At 37.6% G+C, this 13,898-nt stretch overlaps 1 protein-coding gene across 3 annotated transcripts in view; it reads right to left on the reverse strand.

Annotated features, from left to right (window-relative positions):
• LOC115233610 overlaps positions 1-13,898 on the reverse strand; it is a 49,039-nt gene that overhangs the window by 32,597 nt on the left and 2,544 nt on the right. Inside the window, exons 1-4 of one of the 3 annotated variants that reach the window (XM_029804125.1) lie at positions 12,022-12,970; positions 1,178-1,423; positions 554-684; positions 6-320 (exon numbers count right to left, since the gene is read on the reverse strand). In XM_029804125.1, the coding sequence (XP_029659985.1) occupies positions 6-320; positions 554-684; positions 1,178-1,423; positions 12,022-12,083 (754 nt within the window). In that variant the 5' untranslated portion in view covers positions 12,084-12,970. Of the gene's footprint in view, positions 321-553; positions 685-1,177; positions 1,424-12,021; positions 12,971-13,898 lie in introns of those variants that run through there. The other 2 variants (XM_029804123.1, XM_029804124.1) reach the window with 2 other exon arrangements.

The raw sequence follows: 13,898 nt of genomic DNA on the forward strand, positions 1-13,898 counted from the left end.
CCTGCTGAATTTTCCCGTGTCCGGTGATGACACTTCCTCTTCTGATTTACCGATCGATTTCTCTCGTTTCGTTCGTTCATTGATCGCTGTGCTCCTCTCGATCGTTTCGTCTACATTCGCGCAGTCTTCTGTGTCCTCGACGTCCTTGCAATCCCTCGCGTTCAAACTTTCCTCTCGCGAATCCTCGAGTTTCGACAATGTTCTATCGTCGAAGCCCGAGTCATCCAACGGCTCTCGATAGTCTTGATGGCGGGATGGCAGACTACGATATAGGCGTAGTTCCGGGGACTTTCTCGCAGCTGACCAACGTGTCGGAGGACCTTTTGAGAGAATAATTTATGTTAAAAATTCGCAGTCATACGATATGAACGCGGAGCAGTCGTGATTAAGTTTCAATGAAGAAATGTATGTAGTAAATTAATATAAATCGCATGATATATTGATATTTTGATTAATATCAATATTTAGGTTTAGCGTTTGTCAAAGACAAATTTTTCTTTTTTTTCGAACTTTTTGCCACGCTATTCATAAAAAATTAATTATCGGAACGCACCATTAATCGTCCAAGCTCGTCGGATGCTGCGACTCAGTATATCTACTGGAAATGGCGATGTTTTCTCGTTCACGGATCCACTGGAAACTGGACTTTCGTACATCCACTTGCCGGTAACCAAGTGTAATTCTCTGAAAATTGAACAGGTTCGAAATTAGGTCAACAACGAGAAACAAAGGATGCATCGCGAAAGGCGTGTTATATAATATATCCTTCATTTTTTATCTAAATTCGAAATCATCGAAGTTTCACTACACTTTTATTCACTTACTATCTTCCTTTCGGAATTTTATCTTACATTTTTATCTTACATTTGTTTATATTAATCAGCAAAAGTCTGTATAAAATTTTATCGTCCACAAAAAAATGTTATAAAATAAGAATTAATGAGACACACCATTTCTCGGATTCATCCGATATATAATACATTATATTTAAATATCACGTTTCCATCAGAATACAAATTATATTCTCTCCATGCAATAATAACGAGTGTCTTGAAAATACAGCTTATTTAATTTCAATTGTCATTCAATAAAATAAAGAAAATTAATTTGACGTTCCGAATTTTTCATAGAAAGATAGAAAAATGCGCGTGTGGGATTGCCTCGAGAAGATCCTTACGCAATTTTATAGCAAATGTTGCAGATCCACTCGGCTTCTTTGTCGCCCGCTGCGTGGTTTCCGATCTCGATGCGACACTGCCGGCACACACGGTGTCTGCAACGCGTGCACCTCGCGCCGGTGTTGTAAAATCTACCGAACGGCGCGCCGCATCGCGCGCATTTGCGTCCTTGATGGGATAGTTCGCCGCCGGACGCCTTGAGCAGCCCCCTTCTTCTCAGGTACTGTAGATCAGCCTTCAGCCTCCTGCGAACACAAAGCCGGATATGCAGGAGATCCCCAAGTACCTTCGAAGTCGACCCATCGCGTCGAACTTCGTTCTCGCAGTTCCAAAGTATTATTAAATATTAAGTGGAGAGACCGGCAAATAAAGGCCATGGCGCGGCTATTGCAATTGCAATTTAATAATTGCAATTGCAATTATTAAATAAATGCACTTTTACAAGTTTAAGGGTCCAGTTTAGCAATCTAGCAGTCTAGCAGTATGAAAAATTGATGACTTTTGAGAATTTTTTTTTGAAGAATATTAGAAATTGATGTTTTTGACATTTTGCATATGTTTTTATTAATGTTTAAACAATATTTTTAAATCTTGGATTAACATTTTTTTTATTCAATAAAAATGCATGGTTCGATGATGTAACATGCCGCTCTTTGTGTAATTATCTGAAATAAAAAAAATTAGTCTATTTTTATTTAATCGGATATTTTTAGGGTACAGAACCTGATTTTACCAGAAAAAAAAAATTAGAAAATAACAAAGTAATGTCATTTTAAAATTTAGATATTTCAATTTTGCTGAAATTTTTTCATTTCTTGAAAAAATTAGAAAAATATTAAATATTAATTTTTTAAATTCTAATTAGCTTCAATATCATCCAAAAATCCTAAGGAATAAAACTAGACAAAGTTTTTTCATTTCAGACAATTACAGGCAAAGCAGCGTCATTTTTGAACACGCTACGCTCGTATTAAACAAAAAAAAAAAAGCAAAATATCCATAATTAAAAAATACTGTCTAAGCATCAATCAAAATATGTGTAAAACGCCAAAAAGATCAAGTTCTAATATCCTCAAAAAAAAAAATTTTTCATACTGTTAGAGTATAGACTGGGGCCTTAATGCTGGATCTTATTTTTATCCGCTTCATCGTGATCGTAATCTTTCTCCCGATACCGACTAATTCTTTAGTAAAGCCTTCTCGGTTGCTGAATAGAAGCGGATGAATTGGACATAGCGAAACGTTATTCAAGCGTTAACAATTTTCTCGGGCGTCGGATTTTACGCGACCAAGTGCGGCGCGCGATTTTATCGCCCATACACGTAGTTACGTTTAATGATTGTTTGCTTCCAGCCAAGAGCGCGGGTAATTAACGATCGGCTGCGTCGTTCATTGCATATATACATATATGTATATCCGAGCGCGATTATTCATCGAACGGCGAAAACGAACGAGTTTGCGAGCCGCGAGATCAAGATATATCTCGATCACCGGCGTTTCTCATCGTCGTCGTCGTCATCGTGGCGCTCGACTTAATGGCAACACGACTTATTCACGCAACTGACGCACGTGACGTGTCGCGTTCTCCATTATAATCATCAACAACCGTTTCATCACACTCGAGTGCGGTCGCAAAAATTTCACGCCGCCACATTTTCTTCCTCGTTGAGCGCGAAGAAACACGCTGTTAACTATAGTATTAGCGCATTTTTTTTTTGCTCTCGCAATAGTAAGATAATGGACGTGTTTGATTCGCGCGATTGTGTGATCGATCCGGTAGAACAATTAGAATCAATTTTCATGAGCTCTTATTCCAGTTTCTTAAATTTGTATTCGCGTACAAATTAAGATTTGGACAGAAGTTGAGAAGAGAGAAAAGAATAGAAGAGAAAAAAAGTAAAATAGAAAATATATTAAATAAACTCGAAAATATTGTCTCTTACATGTATAGGTTTAAAGTTTATATTTATTAGATTATATAATCTCTCTTTCTCTCTCCTAGAGAGATATATATTTCCTCGAAGCGTCACGCAACTGACAAGGGCAATTATGCAATTAATCGCTAACTTTATTCAACCTCGGCGAATATATTTTCGAATATTTCTAATAGTTTTTCACATTATAAGATCTCATAAATAAATAAAGGATAAGTATAAACGTAGAGAAATAACGTTGAGATCTTTTAACGATAATCCAACACTGATATCACTCTGACAATGCCCATATTTTTTTATTAAAATATTTATTACACACCGGGTAATCACTTTAAATCGTGACAAGGGACAATCCCTTTTTTCTCTGACTCGAAATAAGTTTTCAACGAGTATTTAATTGACTGGGTAATAATTTACCGTGGGATTTACAAATAAAAAGAGAGAAGACTTTCCGAAACGACGAAACACGACTGATTGCTGTCACGATGACTCACGGACAGTCGTATCTAGGTTCCTTTTGTTATAAAAAGATTCGACGTACCACGCGTGAAAGATTGCTACACCTCGTAGCTCGACTGCCAACAACGTCGCATAGCCGTGTGTCCCGTGGGTGTTTCACCAGGTGTACATGCCCGGTTCCCGTTCGTCGAGCTTACGAGAAAAATTACGTTAACGTAATTTCAACCGGCAAGTTACACGGCTATAAATGAGAAAGCGCGATGTTTAATTTTGTTAAATGCGTCCCCTGTTCGAGATATAAAATATCTTGACACATGTCTTTTCGCCCCTCGTCATTTCTTAATTTTTCATTTCTCTTCTATCTATAAGAATTTATTTTTATCGATTCTCTTCTTGTGGAATACATTACGATGCTTATTTTTCATGTATATATATAAATTTATTTCTTATTCATAGAAAAAAAAAATCTATTCATAAAACGGATTCTGCGGTTTCGCGTGTTAGGATAATGAAATGCAGTCTACTCTCCTACTTTGCCTACTCTCTCTCTCTCTCTTTTTCTCTTCGAGTCGTACTCTTATCAGGTACGAACAATGAATCGTGCGAGGGAATAGCAATAGACTGGCAAACGAGTAGAATACCAATAAGCGTTGCCCGTCGTCCGGTCCAGGAAGAAAATTTCCATACCCGGCGATACGAGTTAACTATTTTGCCGCGGAAGAGAAAGATACGCGAGTTTCCATGAATAATGTTACGGCAAACTTAGCCGACAACTTGCGTCAATGCGCTGAGAAATTCAATTTGACGACAAAGGATGCCCGATCGAACCTGCCCGCTTCGTTAAAAAAGAGATGTGTATATGTATATATGTATGTATGTATGATAGAATATATGAATTGAGACGACGTGCAAGACGGAAGATTTGCTATGCCGATCGCGTGAATGTACATACATGCAGCTACGCACCCGGCCGTTCGTTCACTTCCGTCTTTGACAGTCGAGAAAATTCATTGCAAACAGTCATTGCGCTCACATCCGGCGATGTAACGACAGCGTCTCGAACAGGATCGGTGATCCCGCGATCGAGAAAATTATCCGTTATATAATTTTGTACATTGTTGGAAAATTTGTGTTTTTTTTTTGTTAAAAAATACGCCGGTTAAAATTTTTGTGTTAATTATTTATATGTTATTTATATGTTAAATTAACACATTCATGTGTTAATTTAACTGCTGTTGTGTTAATTGAATTCAAATGTTAAATTATTAAAACAATTGAAAAAAGTGTAAAAATAACACAATGTGCATATACTTTTTAATTTTATACAATAGATATATATTCCGTATTATTAGTAATAGGATTTATCTGTTAAAATTTACAGAAAAAATGTTGATTTTATTCTACAATAGGAGTGAGAGTGACTACAAACCGTCAATAACATTTTTCCAAGTTAATTTCATCATTAAAATATGTTGATTTTACACAAAATTTATTTCAAATTACTATAAAGTTTGCATTCATTTTGTAAAATATTAACGTAGTATTAGTATCACCATTTTTAACATATCCATATTATATCAAATTAATAGAAAAATTAGGACCGTTTGGGACATGCGCTATATGTAAAATTTAAGTTAAATTTTCCAACAGTATACTTTTCTTTACCATTTTCAAGATACAATTTTATTTACGCTAATGTAAAAAAAAAGATAAGTAAAAAAAAAGAAAGCTTTTTTATTTAAAGCTTTTTTTATTTAAAAGAACGATATCAATTGAATTAAAATTATCAAATTTTGTTAATAAAGGATATAATTAAAAGCAAGGTACTCTAGACATGTAATAAACATGTTTTATCACGGACGTAAATGAAGAAATGAATTAGGTATGAGGAAGCTAAGTAGACTGAATAATAACGCACTTGTTTTCCGTCCATACTTGAACCTCGCTAAAAGAGGTAGACTTGTTCGATTGCGTAAAATATGAGCGCTCCGCATTAATGCGGAATTTAAACGCGAATAGGCGTGCACATCCGGTTTGCTCGTACACTGCCATTTCTGAAGAACGAGATACGATATTAAAGACGAACTGTACCGGTTGAAAGCGATCATGCTGGCGCCAATCTATTTAATGTTTTCGCATCCTGATAAAACGTTTTTCTCGGTTTTTTGCCTAATATATATATAAAGAGAAAAAACAATCATCGCATCTGAGAACAGCGGATCAATTGATTTCTTCACTTGAGAACTGAAGATGGGAATTATGTGGAATTTTATTTTCATATATATTTCTGGATAAATTTTTCAAATATGTTCAATCCATAATTAATTCTCTCTCATCATGATAATAAACGAGTTTGAAATTTATATTTCTCATTTTTTTGCATCAAAGATATGAATAATTTTTATCGCAATATTTCAAATAGATATAAAATGTGAATCAAAAGGAAATCTCTTAACATTTTGATATATAATATTATTACGGCGTATTTATTTATGATATTAAATATAAGTAACAAAAAAATAAAAAATGAAAGACAAACTAATAATCTGATAAATAAAACTGGTAGTCATAAAGAGATGCTACGCTTAACAATGTTTTTCTATACAATATAAGCAGTAAAAGCAAAGGTTTGAAAGATGATAAAAGTGTTACGGTTTTGTTTCCGTAACACTTTTATGAAAAAATGTATTATTTCCACAAAGTTTTCCTGATTATATCGCTTACTACATTTTGGATCATCCGGATTCCTGCTAAAGCTAGACATTCACTTAACGTATCCACAATTGCAACTACACTGCACTCAATACACTCAACCTAGAAACCACCGATGACAGCCGGATTCACAGACATACCTAGGCTATTTCGGGGCACCAGTTCCGGGACAGTCGCGAAAGGGACCGATCGCTGGGTCTTGTCATCGATTCAGGAATCCGGGTAGCGAACACGCGCTCGAATCGCATAATCTCCCGTGTAATCGATGGATTATTCGGCGAGAGGAAACGCGAGTGGTCCAGCCGAGAACACCTCGCGAGAGCTCGGCTCGTCGCGATCTCGCCGATCGACGACGGGCCCCCGCCGCCGACGATGGGGCCCCTCGGCACGCTTCGCCTCGCTTCGCCACGACTCGCTCGCTTGCCGGGCCCCAACTAGCGGGGGCGTGACTGGACGTACATTAGACGACAATAATGCCTCGTGCTGAACGACGTTTAACCATGTTGGACGCCTAATATGGCCTTCCCGCTCGATCCCCATCGCGATCGGTTCGCTTCGAATTTTCTCGACATCACATTTTGACGACGGATCAAAATTATAGGAAAGATAAATAATTATCTGAAGAAGCGTCATAGATGAATGAAGGTGATTTGCAATCGCGAAGGAAGTTTGACCGAGACAGGACAGATTCCTGTCGTCACTTCGAATTTTCTCGACATCACATTTTGACGACGGATCAGAATTATAGGAAAGATAAATAATTATCTGAAGAAGCGTCCTAGATGAATGAAGGTGATTTGCATGCCTTCGCAATCGCGAAGGAAGTTTGACCGAGACAGGACAGATTCCTGTCGTCTCATTGATCACCGGAATCCCGTTGCGGATGCTGTACCGTAACGGTGCGTCTAATTGCTAATCGATATGTTTCTTGGGGACCGAACACCCTGTAGTATCTGTACTACTTCACACACAGCGCCAGGCTCTTTTAAATATTTCTTCGACAAAAACTTTTTCTTTTTTCTTTAATATCTTCGAAAGAAGCTCTGACTTTTTGGACAATACTTGTCCCGCTCCGTTCAGATCAACGTATTTCTTCAGCTTGCCTATACTTCATTTACTGTACACCTTTGCGGCTCGGCTTAACTTGCGCAACTGCGAATCGAGCGCGAGTCACGTGCCGGGTCGAGTCTCGCGACAGCGAAGTCCGCCTCAGGCACGTCAAAATATCGTCACGTTCGGTGCGTCGACCCTGCCTGGGTCGACGCGCGAAGAAGCGGGACCAGGGACAGGTTTGCCAGGACTTTTCGTTGCATCGCTCGCGACGCTTCAGCACAGAAATCGCGATTCCCCCTTCTCCCTGGTAGAGAGACACCACGATAGGTAGGTAGGTAGGTAGGTAAGGTAAGGTATGTGTGTACATGAGCGCGCCGGAAGAACCGTTACTCAACCTTAAGGTTTAAGGTCCGTTCTCCAAGTAATCCGCGCAAGCCTATTCGGACCGGACACGCGCGGATTTCCGCGTTCCTACGCTCAATTTTTCCATCCTTTGATCTCGAATGAAGCGGTAAAAGCATCTTTTATTATCCAAAACGTGCATGTTGTATCTTCATTACAGACAAATACAAAATTTACTTCATGTACTTCATAACTTATATACTTCATATATTTCTACACTTCATATACTTCAGATATTATTATCCATTTTTTATTCTATTTTTCGTTTATTTCTTTCCTGATAAACTTCTTAATTCTTTGACATTTTCATTTCTTCTTTAACCACTGTTATGTATCGTACACATCATTCGACTAATATGATAAGTTTCATGGGTGAATTTGAGATGAAAGGCAATCTATTGTTTAGAGAAGAAACGTTCTTCAAAGGCGCTCATTCCCTAATGAGGGCCTCTTAACGCGATGTGTTCGCAGAGTCTAGGATATTCGCAGCCTAATATAACTCACGTTTATTCGCGTGATATAACGACGCGTCGGATATATACACACATTGTGCTCGCTCTTTCCACCTTCGTGTGAAAGCGCCATTCCGGCTCCGCGAGACACAGAAAGACGAGACTCGTTCACACGGGGGGTCATAGCTAGCCCCAAGGGAGCAGTCATTGACATTGGTGGAAGAGCGAGGAGGACGAGAGAAAGGAAAGAAAGAGAGACAGAGAAGGACGACAGTATTTCCATCAAGAAACGTGACTAATATGGCGTGTATCTGTGTGTCTTTCGCGGTGTCTTTATATGCCGCCTTACCTACGCCGTCTTCTCTCAATTTCTTCGTCGTCGCGAAGGTAAATAGCCCTGCTACCCATCTCGTCTCATAAAGACGAGGAGAGATACACGAGGGGAAATTAATTCTACCGGCTAATGTCAAGTCAAGAGAGTTTCCTCTGAGAAATTTCCCTCTCCGAACGCGTGGCTCTTTTTTTCCATCCTCCGTACAAGAAATCTAATGCGGGATGATTGAAGAGAGGACGGTTAAGCCTGCTTATTGATCGACGCCAATCATGACGTTGCGAAACAATTTTAAATATAATTTTAGTTTTTCTCTCTCGCCGTTATTTATTCGCGGGTCTACGATCGAGCGTGGGTAGCTTAAATGAGAGAGTTTATCGTCAAGATTGCGACCCTCGGATCGCTTTCGTACATTAAGTGGAGGCGCGAAATAGCGATTTTCGATATTAAACAATTAAACGCCCATAAGAGAGCACGAAATGTGTGGTAAGCGAACAGCTGAAATTGCAACCTATGCTGCAATATTAGCAAATTACACGTCGGAGTGGCATTATAAACGAAGAGATGCAAGAATGTGTCTAATTACACGCTCGTTCCGCCACGAAGAAACGTTTAAGCGGAAGATTATCCGCTGTTGAAATTCCGTGAAATGCTTGAGGGAGCAAATATATATATATATACATAGCTTTTTTTACGTTCACCTCTCTAATCTCATAATCTATTGACATAATAATTTATCGATAATCTTATATTGATAGACAATTCTTCGATATCTGTGTCATCGAAAAGATCATTAAGTTTTCATCGATAAATAGTTTCAACAATTTCAACAACTTCGAAATATAATTTCTGTCTTCTAAATGATCAAACAATTATGCTTTTCAAAGATTTCCTATCCGCGCGCGTTCTCAAGATTATTTGTAAATGATTCGATGATTTCGCGAATACGCAACGATCTCGATTTGAACAGTCATTCGTGCAACAGGTGCACGACATGTGGATTCGATCTTTCCACACCTCCTGATAGCAAGTACCTGAATATAAATCACATTTATAAACAATTGCAACTTAATTTTGAATATCCAAGAAACATCAACAAACCGTTTCGAAATTAATTTGTTCCAAAAGAAATAAAAATAAATTTTTTTGTGCACATCTTATTAAAAAATGTTTGATTCTGTATGAAAAAAAAAAAAATAATAATAATAATAATTTGCATTTTTCTAAATATAAACATTGTCATTATTAAAGCTACTTTTGACACTACACATACTAGTCCTACTTTTAGCGTGAGAAATTAAGATCGTAACTTGGTGGTAGATAACGATTCGTATTTACCGAAGCAAGTAACGGAAAGGAATAAATACATTCATAATCTGCTTGGCGAATAGAATAAAGCGAATGAGATACTTTGCTTACTAGACGACACAATTCCGGATAACGTCGAAACAGGTTTCGCGAGAATGTCTTATTCCCGATGATAATTTGACGACAGTATTTGACAGTCGCTGTCAAGTGATTGCCTGTTCATCAGACTTTACTGCCACGGATAACAAGTAGAAAGTGTAACGCAAATAACGCTGATAAAGCGCTTATGTTGCAAGATGTATGAATAAATAAAAGTCGAATTCATAATCGATTCAGTCAAATTCAAAAAAGAAAATTGGGTCGCAAATTTTTATGTCACTCTTTTTGACAAAATTACAGTATTTAATTTTTTTCAATTATAATTTTTTTTAGCTAAGAGATGATTTCAGAAAATAAAATCTTTTAAAAATAAAACACGTTTTGGAATTTTTTTTAATATCTTTAAAATTGTTATCGAAGAAAAAGAAAGAATTAGATAGAATTTATATATATAAAACTTTCTATAAAAATCTATAAAAAGAAGAAAATTAATTTATTAAAGTTCTATAACAATAATTGATGTAAGATTGTGAATTTTCTCAAGCTTGAAACATTTTCTTTTTCGCGAATTGGAGCGAAATGCTGAAGAACAAGCATCTATACATATGTATATCATATCGCGTGTACCATACGTGATTCCCGAGAAATATGCATAACGCATTCACCGGTAATAACGCTAACAATAGCGTACAAAACGATTCATATATGCTAATTAGTGATGGCTAAATTAATAGATCAGACGGTTTTCGAATAAAATATCTTTCGTGCGAGTGCAATGTTGAAATGCTTCGTTTATATATGTCAAAAGAACAGACTATATAATTAAGAAAATATCAGCATGCAAGAAAACATTCCCAACTAATACGACATTTATCTACACAACAATAAATATAGAAAATATGACATAAATAAAAATAGCAAAAATAATTAAGCAATAATAGTGATAAATCACAGAAGAGGCATAAATAATAAATTGAAATACCACGCATATTACATTTAACAATGTTGCATTCTTTTGAAAAAGAAGGGAGATAAAACAAAGAGAATAATCTTTTTAACAATCAATTAAATAATTCATTCTCAAATACCATAATATTTGCAATACCATAATTGACATAAATCTATCGCGCTAATAAATATCTCGGAATTCGGTTTCTTCCCGTTTATTCATTTTTATCTATACGACAATAAATATAAAAAATATGACATAAATAAAAATAGCAAAAATAATTAAGCAATAATAGTGATAAATCACAGAAGAGGCATAAATAATAAATTGAAATACCACGCATATTACATTTAACAATGTTGCATTCTTTTGAAAAAGAAGGGAGATAAAACAAAGAGAATAATCTTTTTAACAATCAATTAAATAATTCATCCTCAAATACCATAATATTTGTAATATTATAATTGGAATAAATCTATTCGGTTTCTTCCCGTTTATCCGTTATGAAACTTTTCCTCGCTCCGTCATTTTCTCCTCGTCTTATTCACAAGTTAAAAATTCCCGTCGCTCTTAACTACCTGCCATTCATCTGCAATACGAAACGCACGATCAGATGTCCAAATCTGACACGACTGTTACTCGCAACGAGCACCTTCAAGAGCGTCATAGTGTTTACCATTTTTTTTTTATCTCATTGCAAAGTGAACGAGAAACTTTATGGTTTTATCGTAATTTTCCTTAAAAAAATATCAAACCTGTTATGTGAACCAGACGATAGTTAAAACTGCAGCACATGTATCTAGAGGATCTAATTTTTCTGGCAATCCTTAAATGTCTTCCAGCTTTCTCTTTTCAGATCCTTAGAATATTGACAATAATACAATAAACAACGGGCTAATCTAACTGTATTTTTTCTCACGAATTCTCTTCTACCTCAAAAGACCGACATATAGGTATTAGAGACTGAAAGATAAATATAATCTTCACTGTAACGAGAATCTTTATCACTACCCTTGACACGCGCATCATATTTCACCGATTCCCGACTCGGGGAAAGGCCCTTCACCGCGTAAAGTTTACGTACCTGCCGAAATAAATCTCAGGGAAGAGAAAGAGAAGAAAGAAAGAAAGAAAGAGAGATTACCTCTGGTCCTCGTCAGCGGCGGCTCCCTGCTGCACGATGCGGACCACGTCCGTCGTCGACATCCTCGGCACTCGCGTTGCCACCACGTTACACCAAGGATCACCGATCGCACATATTGTCCTTTTCCTCAAATTTACCGCGAGGGAAAGCGATTGGCGAACGAATTTTCCTCAGGGAACGAATTCGCGAACCCGAGAATCCGGAGTATCTCTTTCACTCGACTCTCCACGCACGTGTATTCGCCAGGCCGGGTTTAAGCGCCTGATGTCCAGTCTGGCTGGCGCCCGTCAAGGCTACCACCGATACCCGAGATAGAGAGAGAGAGAGACAGGCAGCGAGCGAAAGAGCAATTCCTAAGGTCCTCGTCCGCAAGGACAGTACATCCGCGTCTACCTGATGCTACCTGAGGACGACGGGGCAGGTGCAGGAGGTGGGAAAGGAAGAAGAGGCGGAGGCGAAAACCACGAGGAGACACCACACACGGCGGTGAACACCACCTCACTGACTGAGGTCCCCGGACGAGTGTCGCGCCGCACTGCTCGTCGCTCTTACCTGTGCACGCGCACGCACGCACAGATATCTTTTTTCACCTGCCTGGGCTGCCTGTATATATGTGTGTGTGTGCGAACGCCTGCGTGTATTCCTGCACACGCGGACGCACGATTCTTGACTTGCGAGCGCGCGTGCGTGTCACGTGTAAACTGGTGCGGCGTGTTCTTTGCATCCTGCCCGTTTATGTGAAAGGTGTGTTGTGCGGGTGAGTGTGAATGCTTGCCATATTCTTTTCCTACTACCTGCCTGCGTGCACACATACACGAGGCTCGATTCTTGACTCGCGCGCGTGTAGAACTGGCGCAGCGTGTTTCGGAGCCTTTGTGTGCGCGTTGTCGCTGTCTCTGTCTCCCCATCTGTCTATCCAACATTTTTCTAACATTTTGGTTAATAAACGTCTTATCAGATTTCACCCAATTTACCGGAGATTTTTTTTTTAATCGAAAATTCTTTATATATTCATAAGACACACACATGGAATCAGAGATGAAGATAGGAGTGTTTTATTTTATTTTAATTTAATATTATTTCGTTTAAAATCCCTCGGATATCTCGAGATGTCCAATCTCGTCATACATCACTTTGCAAAACAGGAACGTGTGATACGATATTTATACGTGTAACTGCTACGTGTTCTTTTCCTTTATTTGCAGACGATAATGCGATACTTGATCGTGTGTGTTTATGTGCGTACTGGTACGCCATGTTCTCTTCCTTCTCTGTTTGAATACATATACACGTACACAGACAAACATATACAGAATTCTTGGTTGCGTATGCATTTGTGTGGCGTCGTTTTACCTGTTCCATAGGTGTGCATAGGTATCGAGGAGAGGTCACGTATATGTGTGTGTGTGTGTGTGTGTGTGTGTGTGTGTGAGTGTAGCGTGTAATGTGAGGGATCAGTGATGTATGACGGAATTGGACATCCCGAGAAATCCGAGGAATTTTAACTAAGACGATATTAAAGTAAAATAAAAAATATATTTCTTCAGTTTTCATTGCTAGTTTGATTTTCTAATATCATCTCTGCATCTGAATATTACATAAAGAATTTCTAATTAAAAAAAAAAAAAAAGAAATCTCGTGAACTCTCATATCTCCGATCAATTAGATCTGATAAGACGTTTGTTAGCTAAAATGCTATGAAAATTTTCTCATTAACAGATTCTTTCCGCAAATTTATTAGGATCTCACGTGATTGTTCATTTTTCATCAACGTCGAGAATCGAACTAAATCCACATCGTCAAAAATTCATTATTTGTTACAAATTCATAAAATATAATATAATATAAATATTTATAAAATATATTATTTATTAATA

Source organism: Formica exsecta, unplaced genomic scaffold (genome assembly GCF_003651465.1).
Source record: "Formica exsecta isolate Colony F162 unplaced genomic scaffold, ASM365146v1 scaffold18, whole genome shotgun sequence".
NCBI classification, from domain to species: domain Eukaryota; kingdom Metazoa; phylum Arthropoda; class Insecta; order Hymenoptera; family Formicidae; genus Formica; species Formica exsecta.